Raw genomic sequence first — 26356 nt, forward strand, 5'->3', positions numbered from 1 at the left:
TTAGAGACAATAAAGAAGTAGCCAAAGTGTTTAACAATGTTTTTGTTTCCTCAGTGGAAGGGTTAGTGCAGCAGTTAAAATCAAAAACATCAATTTGCTCTCCACAATTGGCAGTAAGTCAATGAAACACTGAATTTCATGGAACATGTGACACATCAGGATGAGGTGGCGACTTGTCTAGGGTGTACACCGCCTTCCGCCCGAAAGCAGCTGAGATAGGCTCCAGCACTTCCCCGCAACCCCGAAAGGGACCGGCGGTAGGAAATGGATGTATGTGACACATCATTTGCATTGCAGCAGACTGATAAGGCGGAGTCGCTCCAAGTTATAAAACAGATTAATTAAAGTCACAGTAAAGATCATTTATCAAATGAATGCAGATTTTCTGAAACAAAATAAAAATGTTCTCGCAAAACCCCTCACACATTTGATCAACCTGCCCATTCAAAGTGGACAATTTCCCACACCTTTGTGCATGACCAGCTGTCGTGCTCGCGATTTAGATGCACTTTTCTTCCTCAAACTAAAGCAATGAGGAAGGTTTTTGATATTTCAGATGTTTTTCAAACTTATTTTGGCCAATTGTGTTTAAATAATAGACTACCGGTATATGCATATATCTATTCATAAAAGATATCACTTACCGTATTTTCCGCACCATAAGGCGCCCTGGGTTATAAGCCGCGCCTTCAATGAACGGCATATTTCAAAACTTTGTCCACCTATAAGCCGCCCGGTGTTGTAAGCCGCATCCAACTGCGCTAAAGGAATGTCAAAAAAACATTCAGATAGGTCAGTCAAACTTTAATAATATATTAAAAACCAGCGTTCTAACAACTCTGTTCACTCCCAAAATGTACGCAAATGTGCAATCACAAACCTACGTATATCAACATGGACAGAGCTGCGTGAAAAAAGCCACCCGGCCTCTTCGCGTAAACTTAAACTTACCTTAACCACTCGCTCATCTTTTCTTCATCCATCCCTTCGAGTTAGCTTTTATGATGACGCCAGCTGGAAAGGTCTCTTTTGGCAAGGTCTTCCTTTTGAATATCACCATGGGTGGAAGTTTCTGGCCATTAGCATGGCAAGCTAGAACCACAGTGAAGGATGACTTCTCATTCCCTGTGGTGCGAATATTCACCGTACGTGCTCCCGTTGTATCCACAGTGCGGTTCACAGGAATATCAGTTGCTGTGAAATAGTAATCCGTGTGCGGATGGAGAGATTGCGTCTTTTCATGAACCGGATCCGTCGCTTAGTAGGAGCCATTTTGTGGTCTTTACAGATGTAAACACACAAAGGAAATGAAACGTACGGTGATATCCGCGCGCTTTTTCTTCTTCTACGCGGGCGGGTGGTTGCTTACAGTAGAAGAAGAAGCGCTTCCTGTTCTATGGGGGCGGGTGCTTACCTTGGCGGTTGCTTGCGTAGAAGAAGAAGCGCTTCCTGTTCTACCGGGAAAAAAGATGGCGGCTGTTTACCGAAGTTGCGAGACCGAAACTTTATGAAAATGAATCTTAATATTTATCCATATATAAAGCGCACCGGGTTATAAGGCGCACTGTCAGCTTTTGAGAAAATTTGTGGTTTTTAGGTGCGCCTTATAGTGCGGAAAATACGGTAAATTTATTTTCATGTAAAGAGTTAAGTATAAAATAAAAAAAACGTATTTTGAAAGTGTGGTGGCATTTATCTTGCGATGGCGTTGCTCCACGATCAATTACATGTAGGGGAAGCCCTGAATTCTAAAAGATGCATTTCATTAAAACATGAAATATTTACGCAGGTGATTGTTCTTTCACATTAAACAAAAGACAGTGTCTGTAACACGGCATACAGTACAGCCTACCAAAGAGGTCATTCAGCGCAGTTTTTTTCCTTCTCCTCTTTCACACTAAAACGATCTTCGCTGTCTTCTGTGCGGCGGTCCGGCCTTTCAGGGCCCCTTGGTAGTGGTGGATCTCCGTTCTGTGCGGCGGCTGTTTCCTTTTCACAATGGCCAGGTCGATCGTTTTTGGCTTCAAGGCTGCATCGTGTGCACAGTCGCGTCTTCTCCCAAGATAATTTTGAGAGTGAGTCCAATACGCTAAATGACTGAATTATTGTTTTTGGGTGTTTGACTTAATGTGATCCATTTCATTGGTCCACTGTGACCAGTTCTGCAATTTCGTTGATCTGATGTGACAAGGCTACATTTGTGGCATGTGAAGCTTGTGAACAAGGAAAAATAAAATTAACCGCAGCATTCTATAAACCGCAGGGTTCAAAGTGTGGGGAAAAAAGTAGCAGTATTTACGGTATTTAAAGACAAATCTGTGTTGGTCTTATAAACATATTTTTTTGTTATATTATAGTTTTGCTGTATTTTTCAATGATTTTTAACACTACAATGTAACACAGGCTGCACTTTGTACAACCCTGGAAAAAAAAAAACGCAACGCAACCATACAGGATAAATGTTGGCTCTTATGCTGCTGGGTAAATGCTAACATTCAAGTAGGTCACCTGCGTACAGCAGATGTGTTGAGAGGATAAATCGATTGCGTTCGTGTGTCTTTATACTAATTCGCAAAGGATTCTTGTGTGCAGAGTTGCAGACATATAATACTTTAAGAGTAAGTGCTTAAAGTTTCGTCAGTCTAGTCATTCTTTCTCAGAGCGGTCGCTGTGGTGGATGCGGGCCTCGTGAGGATGCGCTTCCTCACCTTTGTGTTGCTCTCCTTCTGCAAAAGGAAATTAACTTTTTGCAGGTTCACATACTGAACTTTGTTGCAACTTTTACTTCCTCTATTAAGTCAGGTTTGTCTTCTTTGCAGTGCGCCAATAACTTTATTAAATCCAATCTCAACTGTGTTTGTCTATCAAAATGGTTTATTATTTATTTAAAAAGTCGCAAATTGGATCTCTTGTTAACTTCAATGAATTTTATAAGTTTCTTCAAGTCACTATATATACATCCATCTGATTTTATGATACTTAGTGCCCAGTCAGAATACAGTACTACATATCATCACAATATGTTTATTTTTATCTTTAAAAAAAACAGCGGCGCCATTAATGACTGATCCTCGAGTATGGGCAAAATCTAACAAATCAGATTTGATTATGAAAATCCTTAGTTGAAGACAGACCTAACTAGACTAGATAGTTGTGGTTGATTTCATATGAATTTTGTACAATTACCTTTGTGATGGCACCATTTATTGTGTTGGCAATGTTACCAGAGTAAACATTTTCTCACAGATGTTTTTTACATTCCCAGGCGATTCAATGAGGCAGGCTTCTGGGGAATTTGCTGAAGACCCCTGCTCGTCTGTGAAGAGGGGTAATATGGTTCGTGCCGCCAGAGCCCTCTTGTCAGCAGTCACACATCTGTTGGTACTGGCAGATATGTCCGATGTCTACAAACTTCTGCTGCAGCTGAAACTGGTGAGAGACACCCCTAATAAATCTATCTACTAAATACTTACTTTCTCAAATCTGAGTACTACCTTGCTATTGTAACATGGCTGAACAATTGATTGAATTTGCAATTTAATCGCGATATGATAAAGCGCGGATTTCTAACCGCAAAGACACTGTACAGTTTGACTGGTCACGTGACTAGTGAGCAGAGGAGGGAGTGACGTAAACACTGTATTGTTTTGCGTGGTTAAATAACTGAGTTTGATAATCAAAATTGTGAAAATAGTGTTTCAGATCATACAAAGTGATCTCTAAGACAGATTGACAAAGCTTTTACCGGCGCAAGGTACGACAATTGTGAAAACAAGTCAGGAGTGCCGCTCGCCGATGAATTGGCCGTGCCCGTGTGTATAGGATGTAAACAGGATGTGCTGTAGGCGGCCAGCATCTTCAAAAGGGCTATGCCCGCATGTACAGTAAGTGATGTCTTCTAAATGGCAGCCCCCTATAGCTGCAAGCGGCATGCAAAATGAATCAATGAATGAAGAGACATGGTTCTCACACAGAGGAATGTTTGGCATGATATAAAGGTTCGCAAACCGAAGCAAATAGAAGTGTTCGTAAATGGATGTCCCACTGTATTGTGTCACTTTAAGTTGTGATGGAAGCAGCATTAAAGACAACCTTAAAAAGCCTCGGCAGCTAGCTTTCTATGCTTTTGAGTGGCTGAGGAGTGCACACATAAAAGCACCGTGTGCAACTAGCTAGCATGGCACGGCCACGGACAGGTGTATTAAGTGAGGGTCTACAAAGATGATCGCTGATGCTGTGAAAGCTCAATATGAAGGAAAGAAGACATCCATGATTTTGAGAGTCAGTTTATTAACATCCAACTTCATCTCACCGTCACACATTACAGCAGTCAAATTAGAGCTCAAACACGAGAACACACCTTGGACCTTCACAACAAAAACGCTGTGCTGACAAGTCTGCAAGTCAAAGTATTTAGAACATTTATAAGTGTATTTTTATAGGAATTAACTAATCATAATAAATTAGATTATTGTTTATTATAATACAGATCGATTTATTTTCCTGTTTGTTGAAAAATACATGAAATGGACCTTGAAAAAATTGCATTTAATCACCAGATATTAGAAGTCTTCTGGTTATTGTCACGTATCAATTTTTACTGCATTTACATCTAATTTTTACATTTTCATTTCAAATAGTTTTTAAAGATTATTTACTTGAATATGTAAAAATGTCCTGTTAAAGGGGAAATTATCACAATTTCAGAATTGTTAAAACCATTAAAAATCAGTTCCCAGTGGCTTATTATATTTTTCGAAGTTTTTTTCAAAATTTTACCCATCACGCAATATCCCTAAAAAAAGCTTCAAAGTGCCTGATTTTAACCACCCGTCCATTTTCCTGTGACGTCACATAGTGAAGCCAACACAAACAAACATGGCGGAAAGAACAGCAAGCTATAGCGACATTAGCTCGGATTCAGACTCGGATTTCAGCGGCTTAAGCGATTCAACAGATTACGAATGTATTGAAACGGATGGTTGTAGTGTGGAGGCAGGTAGCGAAAACGAAATTGAAGAAGAAACTGAAGCTATTGAGCCATATCGGTTTGAACCGTATGCAAGCGAAACCGACGAAAACGACACGACAGCCAGCGACACGGGAGAAAGCAAGGACGAATTCAGCGATCGCCTTCTAACCAACGATTGGTATGTGTTTGTTTGGCATTAAAGGAAATTAACAACTATGAACTAGGTTTGCAGCATATGAAATACATTTGGCAACAACATGCACTTTGAGAGTGCAGACAGCCCAATTTTCATCAATTAATATATTCTGTAGACTTACCCTCATCCGCGCTCTTTTCCTGAAAGCTGATCTGTCCAGTTTTGGAGTTGATGTCAGCAGGCCAGGGAAGCTAGGGTCGATAGGGGGTTTAGCTCGCTCGTCTGCGGGAACAAACTGCCGCCATTGCTTGCCGTGCTAGCGAGGTCCTTTGTCCCTGAATTGCTCACACACTCAGGCAGATTCAATGGGGGTCTGGCGGCAGATTTCTTTGACTTTATCGTTGGAAATGCATCTGCTTTGAGTGTCGCAGGATATCCACACATTCTTGCCATTTCTGTCGTAGCATAGCTTTCGTCGGTAAAGTGTGCGGAACAAACGTCCAATTTCTTGCCACTTTCGCATCTTTGGGCCACTGGTGCAACTTGAATCCGTCCCTGTTCGTGTTGTTACACCCTCCGACAACACACCGACGAGGCATGATGTCTCCAAGGTACGGAAAACAGTCGAAAAAACGGAAAATAACAGCTGATTTGACTCGGTGTTTGAGAAAATGGCGTATTGCTTTCTGATGTGACGCCACGTTGTGACGTCATCGCTCCGTGAGCGAATATTAGAAAGGCATTTAATTCGCCAAAATTCAGCCATTTAGAGTTCGGAAATCGGTTAAAAAAATATGGTCTTTTTTCTGCAACATCAAGGTATATATTGACGCTTACATAGGTCTGGTGATAATGTTCCCCTTTAAGGCAGAAGCTGTTTTTTTATGGTTAGTTTTATAGGGTGCTTGAAGGAGTCTTTTGTTATGAAGCAATTTTCACATGTAAAGTAGTAACTATTAATAGTAGTGTCTGAAGGAATACATTGATTTGGAGGCAGACCACGTGTTCTACAAAGCCTTTTTTCTATATTTCATTTTGACAGACATTTGAAAAGTATTGCCTAACTTTGTCCATAAACCTTTCTCAGGTGGAGGAAAATCTTGTGAAAGTGCGCAATGCAGGAACAGAACAGGACCTCGGGATCCAATATAAGGCCCTAAAACCAGAGGTAGACAAGCTAAACATCATGGCAGCCAAGAGGCAACAGGTATGGTTTATCAAACTTTTACAATTATTTTCTGTCTAAATTTAGTTATGAAACAATACCAATTATATCAGTATAAGGTGTTGTTTTCTTCAAATTACTGAGTGTGGGTTATTCTGGAAAGATGTGCGAGGGAGAGACTGCATATTTGTGGCAGATTAAAAAATATTAATAATTAATAATAAAGTTTCTAATATTAACACTGTGGTACATTATTTAAGATGATTATCTTGTATCACTTTTGCAGATGTCTGCGTCCCTCGCAAACAATGACTTCAAAATGTGCACTGCACAAGTTTTCAAACGTAACGTTCGTGTGAATTAGCAAAAACTCTGCCACTGTTATAAGTAGTGTACGACCAATGCACCTATTAGTTTTTTTATGACTACTTTAAACATGTTCTGTAGAGCTGGGAATCTTAGGGTACCTCACATTACGACACGATATGAGTCATAGAGATATCTCAATACAATAATACCTTGTTTATCATGTCCAATTTGTTCCAGGCCTGACCAGTGCTGTGCGATATTATATGTATCCATGAAAAATTATAATATGTAAAAATATTTATCGTACAATATAATTTTGGAAAAGTCCCAAAAATCTGAAATCGAACCATGTATACCATTGCGGAGATATTTATAAGATCATTTTGCCTTCCGTCATACTTCTGACCTGTGATTTCGGAGAATGTCAGCGAATATCTCCTTATACAGTATGCTAGAAATTTACCCAGAAAACTTTTCCACCAGTCTGCCATTGTTGTATGATGCTGTAGGCAATAAGCTCCTTCGTTTTCTCCATCCTCTTGCTGTGTGGCAGACTGGCTCATAGAGCTGGGCGAAATGGCAGAAAAAATGATCCCAATGAGTACCGGGCATCTTGTAACAGACATTTCCGCCATGTTTGATTGAGGTAATATTAGGGGTGTAACGGTACACAAAAATTTCGGTTCGGTACGTACCTCGGTTTAGAGGTCACGGTTCGGTTCATTTTCGGTACAGTAAGAAAACAACAAAATATAAATGTTTTGGTTATTTATTTACCAAATTTGTAAACAATGGCTTTATCCTTTTAACATTGGGAACACTATAATTATTCTGCCCACGTTAATCAACATTAAACTGCCTCAAGTTGTTGCTCAGATTAAATACAATGACAAAACTTTTCTTCTACCGTACATATAAAAAGTGCAACATTAAACAGTTTCAAGTCAACTCATCATGCTTAATTTATTACAGCTTTTGGGAAGTCTGTAGTTGATTTTTATTATGTAAATGTTATTTATATATATATATATTTATATATATATATATATATATATATATATATATATGTGTATATATATGTATATGTACCGTATTTTCCGCACCATAAGGCGCCCTGGGTTATAAGCCGCGCCTTCAATGAACGGCATATTTCAAAACTTTGTCCACCTATAAGCCGCCCCGTGTTGTAAGCCGCATCTAACTGCGCTAAAGGAATGTCAAAAAAACAGATAGATAGGTCAGTCAAACTTTAATAATATATTAAAAACCAGCGTTCTAACAACTCTGTTCACTCCCAAAATGTACGCAAATGTGCAATCACAAACATAGTAAAATTCAAAATAGTGCAGAGCAATAGCAACATAATGTTGCTCGAACGTTAATGTCACAACACACAAAATAAACATAACGCTCACTTTCTGAAGTTATTCTTCATTCATAAATCCCTCGAATTCTTCTCCTTCGGTGTCCGAATTGAAAAGTTGGGCGAATGTGGGATCCAAAATGGCCGGCTCCGTCTCTTCGAAGTAATCGGAGTCAGTGTCGCTGTTGTCCAGCAGTTCTGTGAATCCTGCCTTCCGGAAAGCTCGGACCACAGTTGTGACCGAAATATCTGCCCAGGCATTTACGATCCACTGGCAGATGTTGGCGTATGTCGTCCGGCGCTGTCTCCCTGTCTTGGTGAAGGTGTGTTCGCCTTCTGTCATCCACTGTTCCCACGCCGTTAGCAGTCTAGCTTCGAATGCCCTGTTGACACCAATATCTAGCGGCTGGAGGTCTTTTGTCAATCCACCCGGAATGACGGCGAGTATTGAATTAAGCGCGTAAGCGTGTCTCTTAATGTGATGTTATGAGCTAGCAAATATAACAACTACACTACCCAGCATGCAACGATAGTGACGAGCATGCGCGGTAGCCCTGAGAAGCGTTGTATGCTGGCAGTTAGAATGTGGTTATGAGCACGCTGTGAGTAAACGTTGAGAACTCAGTTAACACGCCTCGTCTGCATTATTTATAATTAGACAGACAACACACTTAATAGGAGCCATTTTGGGGTCTTTACATAAACACACAAATGGAAATGAAACGTCATATATCCCAGCATGCACCGCGCGCTTCTTCTACGGGGAAAAAAGATGGCGGCTGTTTACCGTAGTTGCGAGACCGAAACTTTATGAAAATTAATATTAATATTAACCCATATATAAGGCGCACCGGATTATAAGGCGCACTGTCAGCTTTTGAGAAAATTTGTGGTTTTTAGGTGCGCCTTATAGTGCGGAAAATACGGTGTATATATGTATATATATATATATATATATATATATATATATGTATATATATAATATATATATGTGTGTGATAGCAGGGACCCTGCCATTGTGCCTCTTCCCCCTCAAACAGCTGGATATGCAGCCCAAAAGAACAAAATAAAGAATTATGACTAACACTAGCATAGGAGTTGAAACACAACATTTAAAAGAAGTAGCGACTATAGTGACGGTCTTTACTTTCGCTATCTGCTGCAGCTCACCAGTAATCCTTCCCTGAATGCGGACTTGCAGGCACTCACAAAAACTATTATGTGATTGTATTGGTGCCGACTGCGAGAATCACCATAACCACTAATTTAATCAGAATAGGCATACATATTTTCCAGTCAGACTTTTTGATTGTCTGCAAAGATTCCAATCTGATAGAAAATGTACAAAAAAAACCTCCGCAGACAGAAACTTTGTGTTCTTTTTGTTTGTTTGTTTGTTTGTTGATAGAAAAACATTTTGTTCCTAAAATAATCATAAAAATCATTTTAAGTGTTGGTACACATTATTTTACAGTAATTCAAATTCAAACTGCACTTTAATTTATTTTCATTCAATAAAAAATACAGAATTTGAGTTCTAAAAAAGCACTAGTGAGAAGCACTGATGTAAACAAGTAATTCAAGAATACAAATAATTTATCATTTGAAAGTGTTGTTTTGTAAATGTTAACTTGAAATAAAAGTTATTATTCACTACACCACTGATACTTTGTTTACTGCAGAATGTGTGTAATGACAAGAAAAAAAATTAAAAATAACTTTGAGAAGGAAAAAAAAGCTGTTCCTATTACCCCCACAAAACGTACCGAAAAATAAGCAAAACCGTGGCCCTAAAACCAGGCTTGAACCGTAGCGTGGGTTACCTTTACCGTTACACCTCTAGTAAGCACAACTATACAGATGGAAAAAAATCCAGTTGTCAGCTGTTAGCATATATTACCTCCATCAAACATGGTGGAAATGTTTGTTACAAGGTACTGCAGTAGTAAACAGTACGGATGCGGTACTCGCTATAATCCAACACGGGACAATCTGCTTTAATAATAGTAAAATACTTTTTTTTTTTTTTTACGTTTATCGAGATTGGCTATGAAAAAATTAATCGTGAACTTTTTTTGCCATATCGCCCAGCCCTAATATGACCCCTTTAATTCTCTTTTTCTACTTACATTTCCACATAGCTAAACAAGCTGAAATGACCACAATAGCCCCTGAGGGTACAAAAGGCACACAGCATATGGCCAACAATGGTATTACAGTAGAGAGCAGGGAAACTGGGACTTCACATACAGTATAGGTGTGAAAATAGAAGAAACCAAAGTGTTAGACTAATGTAGTGCATGGAAAAAATACTGGCTGTGACAACCAAAAAGAACACCTTGGTGAAGTTGATACAATGTGGTGAAGTAATTAACACGAGATGCTTATTATACAATATTTTTCTTCTTGTATGGTCAACTGCATTTTAATATATTAGAAATTGTTCTGATTTCCATGATGCTCCATATAGCGATGCCAGCGATTGTTATCACTTGACCATGGGGCTTAAGTCTCAATAGCAATACATTGCATTTTAAGGGCGTATTATAATGGCCTGATTATGAGTGCGTTTTTACCGCAGGGGACATACAAAATCTAGGTCGTCCAGAACAAACTATGTCACACATAATGTAAGGACACAAGAGTACTGTTAAAGAATTCAGTATGAAGTGCATCACCAATAATAAGCACTGAATATTTTAACTAATTCGCCCACGCAGCCTTTAATTGTACTTTTTATGCACCTATCAAGGAGCTAAAGGATTCCCACCATAAGGACCAAATGGCTGCAGCTCGCGGCGTTCTACAGAAGAACGTTCCCATGTTGTACACGGCATCCCGTGCCTGCCTCCAGCACCCTGATGTGGCCGCCTACAAGGCTAACCGTGACCTGATATACAAGCAACTGCAACATGCCGTTTCTGGCATCTCTAATGCTGCTCAGGCCACAACCACCGAAGACTCTGCACTCAATCAGCCGCCAGGAGGCGGAGAACTGGCATATGCCCTCAACAATTTTGATGTAAGTATAAATGGTTGCAGATTGACAGCCTTATCTGCTTGTGCTCATCAGTGTTGTTTTTAACAAAAACTTTGTTTTCCAAAAGTACCAATAGTACATACCTAAGATTGTAACTAATCAAAATATTGGCATGAAACTAAATCTTAAAACAGCAGGATAACACATCATCACAATGTTGTGTGGGGTGATAATTGCAAGCGATTCTCAGTCATTATATTAATTACACAGTATTTTTAAAGTAAGTTGTTAAGATAATTATTGTATCATCGTTGCATTTTAAAATAAATTAATTTTACTGGTTTTTTTTGGTCATTTTATTTTGCATGTGGTGATTGTGTTGCGTCATTCAGCAACTTGCTGTGGCGCTCCCACTGGGACATTGTTTACCTTCTTGATTGATCTAAACTGCTTGCTTGTCGCTTACATACTCATAGCTATAATATGACACACTGCTTAATTACTTATGGCATTGCAGAGGTGTTTATTGGAAAGCCGTGTTGCACTCATAACTCACATGTCCACAACTGCAATCACTGTTAATGTTCAAGAAGTTAGTTCAGTTTTCAGATTCCTGATATAAAATACACTCCTATATACCTCGACTCTACCAAAAGTTGGTCTATTATCATCATTATACAGTACATCTGTGCCATTTGGTTTATGCAGGGGTCTCAAACATGCGGCCCGCGGGCCAATTGCAGCCCGCGAGACGTTATTTTGCGGCCCACACCTTAACATGAAAATTTAATGTTAGTGCGGCCTGCGAGTTTTATATGAATGGCGCTTGACAACGTCATACTTGTAAACCCTCCCACTTGTAAACCCTCCCGATTTTTCGGGGAGACTCCGAATTTCAGTGCCCCTCCCGGAAATCTCCAGGGGCAACCATTCTCCCGAATTTCTGCCGATTTTCACCCAGACAACAATTTTAAGGGCGTGCCGTGACGGCACTGCCTTTAGCGTCCTCTACAGCCTGTACAAACAGCGTGCCAGCCCAGTCACATGTTGTACGAGGCTTCTGTAGACACACGTAAGTGACTGCAAGACATACTTGATCAACAGCCACACAGGTCACACTGAGGGTGGCCGTATAAACAAGCTTAACACTGTTACAAATATGCGCCACACTGTGAATTCACACCAAACAAGAATGACAAACACATTTCGGGAGAACATCCGCACCGTAACACAACAGAAACACAACAGAACAAATACCCAGAATCCCATGCAGCCCTAACTCTTTCGGACTACAATACACCCCCCCGCTACACACACCCCCCGCTACCACCAAACCCCGCCCCGCTCCGAGTTAGGGCTGCAAGGTGTTCTGGGTATCTGTTCTGTTGTGTTTATGTTGTGTTACGGTGCGGATGTTCTCCCGAAATGTGTTTGTCATTCTTGTTTGGTGTGGGTTCACAGTGTGGCGCATATTTGTAACAGTGTTAAACTTGTTTATACGGCCACCCTTAGTATGGCTGTTGACCAAGTATGTCTTGCGGTCACTTACGTGTGTCTGCAGAAGCCTCGTACAACATGTGACTGGGCCGGCACGCTGTTTGTATGGTGGAAAAGCGGACGCGACGACATGTTGTAGAGGACGCTAAAGGCAGTGCCATCACGGCACACCCTTAATATTGTTGTTCGGTAGAAATCCGGGAGAATGGTTGCCCCGGGAGATTGTCGGGAGGGGCACTGAAATTCGGGAGTTTCCCGGAAAAATCGGGAGGGTTGGCAAGTATGTTGCTAGGGCGGGAAAGCCATTCAAAGAAGGTGAATTCATTAAAAAGTGCATGTTAGATTTTTTTAAGAAATCTTCTCTTGCGGCCCAGCCTCACCCAGTTTCTGCATCCAGTGGCCCCCAGGTAATTTGAGTTTGAGACCCCTGGTTTAATGTGAAACATCACTGTTAAACTGTTAAGTTCTAAAAAATATACACTTTCACAAGTAAAGGAATCTTATCCCTGCAAGTTATCTTGGAAATGTGTGCCTCACCAAAAAGGTAAAAACAATAATTTACAAGAAAAATCTTGTTTAAAGTTACGTTTTTGAAATGAAAAGAATATAACAAGAACACCACCGGCTAGCTTATGTTACCATTAAAGGTTTTACGGAACATATTTAATAAATAAATGTCTATATTTGTCACAGTTAGAAGTTAAACTTGTAAACTTTGTTAAACACTTTCACACAGTCCAAATTAAATGTTGGCTTTGATCGGCTTTCATTTACACACGCACATTAAGAAGAGAGATCTTTTTAACGAAGCATTAAAAAAAAAGGATGCAATGGTCACCGCGCACAGTTTAAGCAGGTGAGTAGGACAATAAATCATTCCAAACACCCTCCTTGCTACGTGGCGTCGTTGTTTTTATCCGCGCATGTGCGTACCCCAAAGATTTGAACGCGCGCCTTTTAAGCATCCACCTAACCGTGACATACAGCAGTTTTATTTGAGTAGCAGTTTTACGTAGTTGGAATAGATTTTTCGACACTTGTGAAGCAGTGACACTGATTTTTATAAATTTAGTTTCTGCCTTTGTACATTTAATATTTATTGCATTGTAACGGCGTATCGTGTTTGTATACAGAAATGGACTGATGCCTGCCTGGCATGTACAAGTTCAGGTTGAGGCCATTTCTCAGTGGTGGCATGTGAAAGGTGAAATGAAACCAGGCCTCAAGTGCGAGGCAAAATTAGTCTGTGCTCCTATCTACAGCACTTCACCCCCATTTATATCTTACTCTTTTTTTCGCCACTCGTTTGTGTCTCTCGTGCTTGTTGCCGTGGCAACATGACGCAGAACCAGAGGTCAGAATAGATGGATGTGGCTCTGTGCATAATAAACCACAATTCTGAAAAAATTTATTCAAGTGCACTCTGATAACTGTTTTTTTTATAACATTTTTAATCTCCTCCTGATCTTCACCGGCAGAAACAAATCATTGTGGACCCTCTGGCGTTTAGTGAGGAGCGCTTCCGTCCATCCTTGGAGGAACGTCTTGAGAGCATCATCAGTGGTGCTGCCCTCATGGCCGACTCTTCATGCACACGTGATGACCGCAGGGAGCGAATTGTGGCTGAATGCAATTCGGTGCGCCAGGCTCTTCAGGATCTGCTGTCTGAGTACATGGGCAACGTGAGTGTCTTCTTTCTTTCTCTTGCAAGCACTACTGGGCTCCAGAACGTATCATTCCACTGTTTGCATGGGTACAAGTAACTTTTAAAGAGCGGGTGCACCATTTTATGACATACTACACTTTTCCTGCATACTCCAATTACAAATCTAATCACTGTTAAAAGTAAATCAATTCTTACATTAACCACAACATTTTTTTTGTTTATATAGTGTTTTAGCATGACAATTAAAAGCCTTATCCACAGTTTTTGTTTAACAAGTGGTCAAGAATATAAATCTTACAGGGGTGTGATGATACTCATCTCATGAGACGATACACAGTTTTGGGTTTACAAGAACGAGACAAGACAAGATTTTAACGTTCATTTTAAGCAGGGGTGCCATGTAGTGTGGTAGTGTTGGGACAATTGAAATGGCAACTACTATAACAAGGTATATGGCTGGGAACGAAACATGTTTTTATTTTGTTGTATCACCAATAATGCAGGTACACTTGGAAGTTGTATACAAATTAAAAACTAAAAAGCCAAAATTGGAAAGGCTGTTATAGGCATTTTTCTTGGTCTTCTGTATCGTGGATATCGCAGCTGTCAAGTGTACCAATGATTTGGATGTTTAGTCTTATCTCTGGGCTGCTGCAGTGGTGTCTTGCTGCTGTGGGAAGCAATCCATTGTGTCAGGGGTGCTTTTCTGTCGCAACTTGACCTCCATGACAGTTAAGCCTGCTTGGACATACACACGGCGCGGTTTGTTTGCTGTGGAATTCAAATGAAAGGGTGAGCGGGCAAGACGCTGTGCTGCTTACACGGAGAACACCAAGGATAGCTTTGTTTACTACCTCTCTGTTGTGTTGGCAAAACACACAGTGTGTGTTTCCGATCCCTCGCGCACAGCCACACGGATATGTTTCTATTAAAAAAATATTGCAACATTTTAATTTTGAGAGATAATCTCATCACACCACTAAAGTCCTAATTTTTTTAAATGTAGATCAAGGAGATTTAAAGTCAAACACCCATTCCTAGTTTATTAATATTGGGGTCCATCTCTTTCTGCGTTCTGGTTTCCAGTGGCATCTTGTTTCGCACTTTTCAATTTGCTTGATGTGTCTTAACTTTTGTAATCCAGAGACCAGCACTCTTACACTCTTTGTTCTGTCTGTGTTCACATGGATTTCACAGTAAAACAAGGAGCAATTTACAAGTTCATACAGTATGTTTTGCTTCAGTTTGGTAGAAATTGGATGAGGCACAAGTGATTAGAATTTGGTGGTAATCAGGGGTCTACGATCAAAGTGCTTTTGTAGTTATTTTTTTACTGCTTGCGTCACGTAGTACTGAGCCTGCTGCTGCTAAGGGGGAGTAAAGCGCCGCGTTGGCCGTGTTGGGGACTTTTGGTGATTGGGGGATTGAGGTGTATAGTCATACCATACCATACCGAGTCATACCAAAGACTATAAAAATGGGACCCATTACCTCCCTGCTTGGCACTCAGCATCAAGGGTTGGAATTGGGGGTTAAATCACCAACAATGATTCCCGGGCGCAGCAACCGCTGCTGCCCACTGCTCCCCTCACCTCCCAGGGGGTGATCAAGGGTGATGGGTCAAATGCAGAGAATAATCTCGCCACACCTAGAGTGTGTGTGTGACAATCATTGGTACTTTAACTTTAACTTTTAACTTTATAATATCAATACTTGTACAAATGTGTATTTTATCCGAATACGTTTTAAAATACAATATTTTCCTGAATATCGATACTTTTGACAAACCTTAGTGGACAATGCAGGGACATATTTGATTCAGACTGTTGCCAAAATGGAGAAATTGCAAGGATTAAACAGAGTTGTGACACTGCCCATAATTCACAGGGATTGGTTGAATTTGCACAACATCACAACATCCTGAAGGTCTAGTAAAATGTATTTATAACACTTGTTCCCTAAATCGCTCTGACTGCATCAGCGTGTTTGTTGAAGCCAAAGCATTGTTTTTCATTGTTTCCCATCATCTTTTTGCCATCTGCACTTCCAATCTGCTGTGGAAATATACCACAGGGACAAAATGCTAAAATATCTTACTTACCTCTTCAAAAGCAAATGTGCTGGAATTATGGTAAAACAACACATTTTCAGTGTTCCGACCACAATATTAAAGCATGTTAAGTGTTTAGTTGTCACACTTTTGGCGTGGGTGCAGGCGCATTGATTGGATTCACAAGATGCTTCCATGCAATGGTGTACATTGTTAATGATGGTTATGTAATGTGACTAACTCACCCACAAGTGGTGAGAGGCATTGTTGCCCTGGCATGCCACATAGTATGACCTCAATTGTTGCATATTTTTATGACAGTTTGGCATAGCATGTGTTGGGTGTAAATGTTTGTCACTTTTTATTAATAATGCATCTCCAGCTCTCCGTGTATGTAGGGGTTTTTTAAGTTATGTTTTGGTTTACCGTATTTTCCGCACTATAAGGCGCACCGGATTATTAGCCGCACCTTCAATGAATTACATATTTCATAACTTTGTCCACCAATAAGCCGCCCCGGATTATAAGCCGCGCCTACGCTGCGCTAAAGGGAATGTCAAAAAAACAGTCAGATAGTTCAGTCAAACTTTAATAATATATTGAAAACCAGCGTTCTAACAACTCTGTCCCAAAATGTACGCAAATGTGCAATCACAAACATAGTAAAATTCAAAATGGTGTAGAGCAATAGCAACATAATGTTGCTCGAACGTTAATGTCACAACACACAAAATAAACATAGCGCTCACCTTCTGAAGTTATTCTTCATTCGTAAATCCTTCGAATTCTTCGTCTTCGGTGTCCGAATTGAAAAGTTGCGCAAGCGTGGGATCCAAAATGGCCGGTTCCGTCTCGTCGAAGTCATCGGAGTCAGTGTCGCTGTTGTTGTCCAGTAGTTCTGTGAATCCTGCCTTCCGGAAAGCTCGGACCACAGTTGTGACCGAAATATCTGCCCAGGCATTTACGATCCACTGGCAAATGTTGGCGTATGTCGTCCGGCGCTGTCTGCCCGTCTTAGTGAAGGTGTGTTCGCCTTCGGAGCTGTGTGAAAAAAGCCACCCGGCCTCTTCGCGTAAACTTCCCTTAACCACTCGCTCATCTTTTCTTCATCCATCCATCCCTTCGAGTTAGCTTTTATGATGACGCCGGCTGGAAAGGTCTCTTTTGGCAAGGTCTTCCTTTTGAATATCACCATGGGTGGAAGTTAGCATGGCAAGCTAGAACCACAGTGAAGGATGACTTCTCATTCCCTGTGGTGCGAATATTCACCGTACGTGCTCCCGTTCCACAGTGCGGTTCACAGGAATATCAGTTGCTGTGAAATACGGTAGTAATCCGTGTGCGGATGGAGAGATTGCGTCTTTTTATGAACCGGATCCTTGTCGCTTAGTAGGAGCCATTTTGTGGTCTTTACAGATGTAAACAGGAAATGAAACGTACGGTGATATCCGCGCGTTTTTTCTTCTTCTTCCGGGGGCGGTTGGTTGCTTACAGTAGAAGAAGAAGCGCTTCAGTTCTATGGGGGCGGGTGCTTTCCTTGGCGGTTGCTTGCGTAGAAGAAGAAGCGCTTCCTGTTCTACCGGGAAAAAAGATGGCGGCTGTTTACCGAAGTTGCGAGATCGAAACTTTATGAAAATGAATCGTAATAAAGCGCACCGGGTTATAAGGCGCACTGTCAGCTTTTGAGAAAATTTGTGGTTTTTAGGTGCGCCTTATAGTGCGGAAAATACGGTACTGTATATATTAAGCTGCAGAAATGTCATTTGCCGATCACTTTTAAAAGACAAATCTGATCTTTGCAATTTGACCCTCTTTCTTCGTCTCAGTTGCTAAGCATTTCATTCGCTTTTGGTTTGTCGTTTTTGTTCTACTTGTTCAAAGTTGCAGTGTGGTTGCTTGTTGCAGCCTGCAAACTTACCTTCAATTGATTTAGTGCCAAAATAGTGCAAACCCTTTATAGTTCTTAGTTTGCCTGTGCAAAATCTTTACATTATCCCTTAAGTCCGAATAGATTATAGAAAGAATATCAATCCGCCAGCCAACAAAGCCAGGATGCTGTGTATTTGCTGGGTTTTGTTTAGTTAGTTAGCTATCTAGCTAACAACATAGCTCAAAAACATATGGACAGATTTTGATTACCGGTAATTGTTCAGGAAATGTCAGTAATGGGATGAAGAACATTTTGATTTTGGGGATGATCCTGATCTGGATTGCAGGTGAAACTCAAAATATGTGAATATCGTGTCAACGTAAATTTATTTCAGCAATTCAACTTCAAATGTGAAACTATTATGTGATATACATTCATTACATACTGTACAAAGTGAAATATGTCAAGTTTGTATTTGTTATACTTTTGATTATTGTGGTTTACAGTTTTTTTCAGAAATGTTCCATTTGAGGTTTTCATGAGCTGTAAGTGATAATCATCCAAATTATATGAGAAAAGGTCTTGAAATATCCTCAGTGGCATGTTATGATCCTATTTCATATTACGGTAGTTTCACCTTGTAAATCTACTTGCTGGTATCAACAAATCATTTCACAACATTCTAATTTTTTGAGTTTCACTAAGTACAGCAACATACATTTGAGTACAACAAAACGTTTTGTGTGCCTGAACTTTCAGATCACTTAAAAAAAAAAAAGGTTGGTTGTCATATGAACACTTTACATGTTGGTGTTTTTTTTACATAGGGAGGTGAATCTCAGTACATTTTGTGTATGGTGCAAAAGGTTTTTGATTGCAGGGGTTCAATTAACACTAATGGACCACTAAAGTTCTTAGAATCCTCGAATAAAATATTGCATTTTTAGGTCAGTTCATCGTAGGAAGTTTCTTTTTCCAAATGTGTTCCTTTCAGTCAATTTTTGATATAAAACATTACAGCCATTAGTAAACAAAATCCCAAGGTAAAAACCAAAGTACAATTTCCCTCATACTCATTATTTTGCCTGGTTCAGCTTCCAAGAGGTGAACAGTATGCACTACTTAACTGTAGCTTCTCTGTACTCCAGAGGGGAAACTTTACAGTGGAGATCAGGGAGGCATTCCTGCTGGCACTTGGATGAACCACTATCCCTGGCAGCAGCACCCTCCCTATCTAATGCCTTATGTAATCAGATCAAATGGTTACAGATCATTCCCTGCGGACCTTTGTCCATGTGCACTATGTTTCCCTTCAGTCTATCTGACACTTTTTGCATATCCCAGCAATTTTTTTATGGACATATGCTAAACAATGTTGCACTTTAAAATTATTCAGAGCATCAGAGTAACAAAAAATACAGATTATTATTTGCAAGTTTAACCAAAGAGTGGATTATGTGAGAGACATAGGGCCCATTCTCACTGGGCATCTGTGTCGTGCTTCGGTACATATGGCACCTCCAGGAAAAAGCATTTGTGAAGGAATTTGGTACAAAAGAACGTTGCCCGCACAGAGACGATAATTGACTGTCGATTCCTGTAGTTTCTGTACTAATTCAATGCTTCTTTCCATATACCGTACTGTGCTATGTTTCTTAATTCTATCAGTAGTGATTTAGTACAGAGATTTGAAACATTTTATTCAAGTTGTACTTACCCTTTGATATGTATTTGTTCTCTTGAATACTTGGTACTTTAAACCTGCAGAAAATAGTTCTTCTCAGGTTTCTCTATTTTTTTACATTTTCACACTTTGCACTATTTTGTTACACTGAGATGTATTCAGCATTTCTTACGAATTCCTTAATTTTAAAGCTTCATTTTAAGAAGTTATAGTTAAGTTTTCAATGTGATTTTAAAAATAATGTTGTTTACATTGATTGTTTTTGTGTTTTTTTGTGGGGTTTTTTATCTTTCCTTTCTGCCTTAATAGATGTGGGGATTATAATCAGAGGAAGGTTACATTTTAAATTAAAAAAATGATGTCTATCTGTGTTGGCCCTGCGATGAGGTGGCGACCTGTCCAGGGTGTACCCCGCCTTCCGCCCGATTGTAGCTGAGATAGGCTCCAGCACCCCCTGCGACCCCGAAAGGGATAAGCGGTAGAAAATGGATGGATGTTTATTAAATTTCTCCCCATGTCATTATTTTCAATAGGTCATAAAAAATATAAAATTATTGATATCGACCGATATCAACACTTTCGTGATACAGTTTTCAGCCACATCTTTCTGTCCATCAAAACACTCTGTAATTTTAACCATTTTAATATAAAATATTCTGTTTTGAGTAATATTTTATATCATGATGGCACATCTTATCAACTATACAGATATGAAATTGTACATTTACAATACAAAAAAACCCCACTTAGTTTGCACAAAATGCTGCATAAGAGAGGAAGGGATCTGTTTTCTTGTTTTTCCTTTTATTTTTTAGGCAAGATAGGGACCAGAGCTAAAGGATGACAAGAGGAAACAGAAACATTTTACAAAGAGCCAAAGTGCAAAGGGATGCATATTTCTACAAATGTTGTGGCCTTTCAGTCACTTGTTACAACCATAGTTTAACAGTGAGATGTCAAATAATTGATCAAAAACTTTGTTGGAATGCCATAAAATCAATCCCCTCTTTTGCTGTATCAGAAATGTCTTTCTGCCTCTTGGATGACAAAGCAGTTAACTCAATTTTGACGTTTAAACATGCAAGACAGGTTAAAAGGGCTTTTGTAATAGCATTGCGAAGCTGAAGGTAAACCAAAGTAGAGACACAGCAGACCAGTTTAACTTTGGAAATCAGTGTATGAGCAGTGCATTTTTTCTCATTTTAAGTCAAATAACAAATTAACCCATTTTTTGTGTATAAAAAAACACTCAAGACTTGTGTAGGCTTATCATGACCATATGCTGACACAAACATTTATTTGGAACGACCAAACCCAAATTTGACAGGCACAAAGCCACAAATGATGCCTCCTGTCAGTCTCTAGTGTGACTTATATTGAGTTTAGTGTATTAGAACACTGGACTGTTATTAGTCCTGACTTTATGAACTGAGATGTATTCCCTAATTCTCCATAAATTTAAACATTAGTTTACTTCTTAAAGTAGTGAAAAGAGAGTTTTAAAAGCAAATCAAATATGTTGTCACTCTGTATTTTTTTGTCCAATTTACTTGAAATAACCAGAATTATGCACATTAGTTATGATAAACAAATACATTGCTTCTAGTTGTGTCTTTCCTGCTGCGCATCAATTCCTCTCAATCGTGCTCTCCTTAACCCTGCCCCCCACCCTCAAACTGAGCACAAAGAAGTGCGGAGCTGCAGCAGCAGCTTTAGTCTGATGCTAATGCACATCTTCTCCCTCCTGCATACAAATGTATCCAAACCCAGGCTTGCTGTTTGCTTATCACTTGATCTCAATTTGTTTTCTCAGTATTGACCGCAATGTAGGTTGACACAACTCATAACTATCATAGTGTTATTTTTTTGTTAGCCTGGAAAAAAATCTCATGTCTAAAGAAAAACTGTGATACAGAGGGTGACTGTAATAGCACTATATTTCAGTGTCTGAACAAGCAAACTGTTGCCAGATCACTGGTGTGGGTGACAGAATATTTGATTATTTTGCATTGCCTTAATTGGTTCAATCTTGGCTGTCAGTCCTGATTAGTGTGTAAGGAGTAAAAAGCCTGAAGTACCGGGAAATGTTTTATTTTCAGAATGAAATGGTCCCCAATCTGGCTTTTGCACTATACATTACCCTTTCCTTGTTACCTTTACCATCCACCTGTACAACAGCAAGCAAGAAAAATGTCAGAGGCTAATCTTTTGAAAATGCTTTTGCATTAATATACAGTATGTCTGGCATGAGGTGTGGTTGGTTACTTCCCTTGAATTGTACATGGATTCAACATTTATGTAGATAATTTTTGTTAAGAAAATAATACTGACTAGTAATTAGAAGTGGACATCAGCGTGACTACAAACAAAAACTTTTACAGATGGGTTCATGCCTGTTGAATTAATTAATTCCTCAGGAAAAACAATTTCATAATCTGACAAAACAAGGTCTGCCTTTCTTGGAAGTGAATAAATTCACTTATATTTCCAAAAATTACATGTTAGTCAATTTGTGGTTCCAAATGAGTGAATGCCGACATGTTTGCAGTGCCCATGTGTAGGTAAGAAGGGATTTCTAATACCTTCAAAAGAAAGTCACAATGTTTCTCCACATAATGTAGCTCAGGGCCATTAGGCTAAATATTTGCTCTCTGCTGAAGAATTTTGAGACGATGTGAAAACAGATCTCACAGTTAACACTTTTTTTTTGTTTAAAATGATTGCCCCTGCCTTGTACGAACAAACTTCCATTCATAGAAAAATAAATTTATGGCTATCTCTACACCCCCACACACTCCAGGTACTGCCATGTCCACTCTGTCATTGGAGCAATAAGCATTTTTCTTGTTTTCACAAATCCCAGAAAGTAGAAATTACCATATGTTTTTGTTTACATTAACTGGAAAAAATAATCCAAAAAGCAAACCCTGTATCATGTCACATGGCAAACCATATGCCCTAGAAATAAATACGAGTTCATACTTCACACTCTTTATAAGGCAGTTGCTGACACTTGCACTGCCCGTAGCCATTGATGATCACAAGTGCTCCTTCTTCGTGACTGGGCTCATACTCATTATAGGGCACCTGTGTAGCTAGATCTGCCATAGGCTGCCGCTGCTGGGTCCTCATCTGCCGGCGGTTCTGAATAGCGTTACAGTGGCGTATCCGGCGCAAGGTTGGAGGGCAGCACTTTCGTGAGATATATACAACAAAAATGATGAAAAAGAATGAAAACAGAAGAGCCATAGTTCCCATGATAACCCTATGAGTCATAATAGTGTTGTCCATTATGGAAAAGTCATCTGTTACTGCTGCCTCTTCCATTGCAGTAGTGGTTGCTTGAGAAATAATAGGTGTTTGTATTGTGGTTGTTGTGGTTGTGGCTGTGGTAAAGCTCCCAAAATCCTCTGCAAAGTCCTGTGTAGGGGTTGGCTGCATTATTCCAAACAAGGAGCTTGTCATCTCTGCAGCTGTAGTAGCGTCTGTGGTTGTACTAATTGTCTGCACAACTGGTGCTGAGAAATTATGACAAAGTTGGAATCCATACACAGCATCAAGTATTTCCTCACCTTGGGCGTATTCAGGGCTATGGCAGAGAATGGAATGTTCCCACCTTCCCTTGAAGGTGCTCAGCCAAGTGGCTAGAGAGCAAATCCTTTTGGTACATTCCCAGAGGTTGCTAGACAACCCAATAGTACTTAGAGACTGCCACATATCCATCACTTGGGCATCCAGACTGCTTAATTTGTTGTTATCCAACAGCAACATTTTTAGATTTGGCAGCGTTTGAAATATGTCAGGTGTCAAAACACGAATCTCATTTCCGGTTAGGTCCAGCTTATCTAAAGTCGCCCAGGTCCACTCCATCCCACATGTTATGTTGTTGATTTTATTCCACTGTAGATACAGAAATTGGAGGCCAACGAGGCGTGGGAAATGGGCCAAGTTGATCTTTGTCAACTGATTGTGCTCCAAGTGGAGCTCTTTTAGTTTAATGAGCCCAGCAAAGCCATTTCGAGCTAGACTCCGTAGACGGTTGCTGCTCAGACCAAGATATTCCAGGCTGCGGCAGTCCCAGAACGCCCGCACAGGTGTGGTACGAAGTAAATTGGAGCGGAGGTGGAGTATTTGGAGCTTTCTTAATCCATGAAACAGTTCTGGTTCCAAAGCAGTCATCTGATTGAAGGACAGGTCCAAAATCTGTAGATTGATGAGGTGGATGAAGGTTGTATTGGGCAACTTGGTGATTCGATTAGAGCTCAGATTGAGGTCCTTCAGCTTGTAGAGCCCCTGAAAGGCATCTTCTTGAACTGTAGTGATCTGGTTGTGGTCTAGATGTAACCAGGTGAGCTGACTGAATCCATAGAATTGATCAGGGCTGAGCTCAGTGATGCTGTTGTGCCGTAGTGAAAGCCCCAGAGCCCCTTTGTCTACACCATCTGGGGGTGCCTGAAGTCCCTGGGTGTCGCAGTAGAACTGCAGGTCCTCACAGCGGCATTTTTGAGGGCAGGTTGTGCATGATGCAGAAGGCAGCAGGCACACAAGGAGCATGCTGATCAAATACAGACAAAGAGCCGCTGGTGCAGGTCCCACCAATGGCCACCTTGAATGAAAACCTGAGTGGATTTAAAGATAAGAAAATGAACATAGGGAGAAAGCAAATCCAATCTAAAGCCAATAATTGAGCTGCATTACTCTGAATTATGTTTAATTAATTTATATTATAACTTCTTTTGGAACTCTTTCATGAATTTATATTTCACTCTGCACATTAGGTATGCTATTTCCACAACAGAGATTCAACATGTGCATTTCATGTTGTACCTTTTATTATTTTTAGATATCATATGTAATAATATACAAACCCTCACTCAGCTATAAGTTCTCTCATCATGCAGATTGTTTATTTTTACTTTATTATGTTGGGAAGGTTTTAAACATCTGTTCCAAACCTATTGGAATAGATGAGGTGTTCAGAACATAAGGAACACCTAGCTCTGTTGAAACAAGGAATCCATTACCAGAAAACAGAGCCATTTAATTAATTCCTCCTTGTTTCAAATGAATCTTTATACAATGTTACTGTCTGTAAATATGAAATAACTGCAAATAATTGCTTCATGTAGGAATAATCTTTGTGATGTCATTGGATAACATGTTAATTACAGTGGTCATTTGTTCATACCAATAAATTGTCAAGCAAGTACAGTATGTGTTAGTGAAGAAGGAAAAATGAGGCATGCTGCAGTAGATTGGGCTAAAGAGCTTTCGGTTATTTGCTTCACTGACTCCTACTTGTCTTGCCTATTCATATCCAGACCTGCCATATAAAGAGGCTAACTTACCCATTCTTTTGTGCACATCGGAAGCTGCATTCAACTGTCCTTCTCCACAGACTTTTTGAGCAACCACATGGAAGAAAAATCCAAAGGGAAAAAAACCCTTCGAAAAAGCCCGAAATACACCAGTCGCTTTTGAAATGAAGCAATTGTGAGCCCACGCAAATGAAACAAAATATAAAATTCCATGTCCCAAGATGTTTTTCTTGTTTAAATGTTCTATCCCATGAAATCCAGAATAGATTTGAATTGTCTCCTTTTCCTAAGAAATCCTTGACGTATAACGTATATAATTTCCAACTTGATCAGGTGCAGTCACAGTGATTCCGATGGTTTTCCTCCTCCTCCTTCCTCCTTTTCCTCCTTTCGTTACCCTTTTCTTTCCACTGCAAAGATGTCAACCCAATCACTTACTTTGAAGATCCAATGGTTTTCTCTTTCATGGCTATAGTTTTCCAACCCTAACTTGTTGATGGCATCCAAAGATTCTGCTTCTGATGCCGGTTAAGTCCCAGCATAGCCTCCGCAGAGCGGTAAGCAGAGCTCTCATCTGCTTGCGGAGACGCACAGGGAGAGAGAGAAAAAGGCGAGCAGGGAGTCAGAGATGTTATTCTGTGCTTTTTGTTGCAGCCACTCACTGCTACAGAGTGGTGGCAGCCTGGCGTCGACCATCACTACTGTTTCTCTCTCTCTTTTTCTCTCCCACTCACACAAACACCCTCTCGTTCTCTCCCTCTTTCTTGCTCTCTCTCGCTCAGTCAGTTGCACTCTGCCTCATACACACCACACCGCTTGTGTACCTCCAGTCCTCCTCTAACTCCCTATTCCATCCCCCTTTCCTCCCACTGGCTTGTCACGATCAGAATATTGATATCCTGAACGTGTTGCAGTATCCTGCTATTGAAATTAACCACAGCTGTAAATCTAAGTAACGCCTCATCGCAAGTCTTGATCCATAGTATACAAACGTCTGCTACCTATAAAGACAAAATACATTGATGCTAAATATAGTCGTTCGACTACAAAAACCAAGGATGGGTGAGCAAGGATTTTCTATTTCCATGTCACTACTGAAGTACATTATAGCAGTAGAATGTCAAGCTTTTAGTCATAATTTACATATTTGGATTACAGTGCTGTAATGTTTAAGCATTGGCATGAGGTGTACAACTAAAATTAGTAGAAGACCAGAACATGTCCCAGTCATTGCTAAATATACAACCCAAGTACTACAATGTGACATTGGATAATTAAAATGCTGTTCAACAAATTGATTTGTTTTATATATTGTTTGATTGTTTTATATATCATGGTAAAACAAA

The 26356-nt window shown here is 39.9% G+C and overlaps 2 protein-coding genes across 2 annotated transcripts in view; one reads left to right on the plus strand and one right to left on the minus strand.

The window, feature by feature from the left end:
• The window catches only part of ctnna1 (catenin (cadherin-associated protein), alpha 1), an 87300-nt gene that overhangs the window by 21825 nt on the left and 39119 nt on the right, over positions 1-26356 (plus strand). The window contains exons 5-8 of the mRNA XM_061928095.2: positions 3266-3432; positions 6196-6315; positions 10698-10967; positions 13901-14104. Of these exons, the coding sequence (XP_061784079.2) occupies positions 3266-3432; positions 6196-6315; positions 10698-10967; positions 13901-14104 (761 nt within the window). The remainder of the gene's footprint in view (positions 1-3265; positions 3433-6195; positions 6316-10697; positions 10968-13900; positions 14105-26356) is intronic.
• On the minus strand, positions 20496-25732 carry lrrtm2 (leucine rich repeat transmembrane neuronal 2). The gene is made up of 2 exons (XM_061927603.2): positions 25041-25732; positions 20496-24311 (listed from the first exon to the last, which is right to left on the minus strand). Exons 1-2 carry the CDS (start codon positions 25042-25044, stop codon positions 22669-22671), a joined length of 1647 nt encoding a protein of 548 aa, XP_061783587.1. The 5' UTR covers positions 25045-25732; the 3' UTR covers positions 20496-22668.

This window comes from Nerophis lumbriciformis, linkage group LG35 (genome assembly GCF_033978685.3).
Source record: "Nerophis lumbriciformis linkage group LG35, RoL_Nlum_v2.1, whole genome shotgun sequence".
Lineage (NCBI taxonomy): Eukaryota > Metazoa > Chordata > Actinopteri > Syngnathiformes > Syngnathidae > Nerophis > Nerophis lumbriciformis.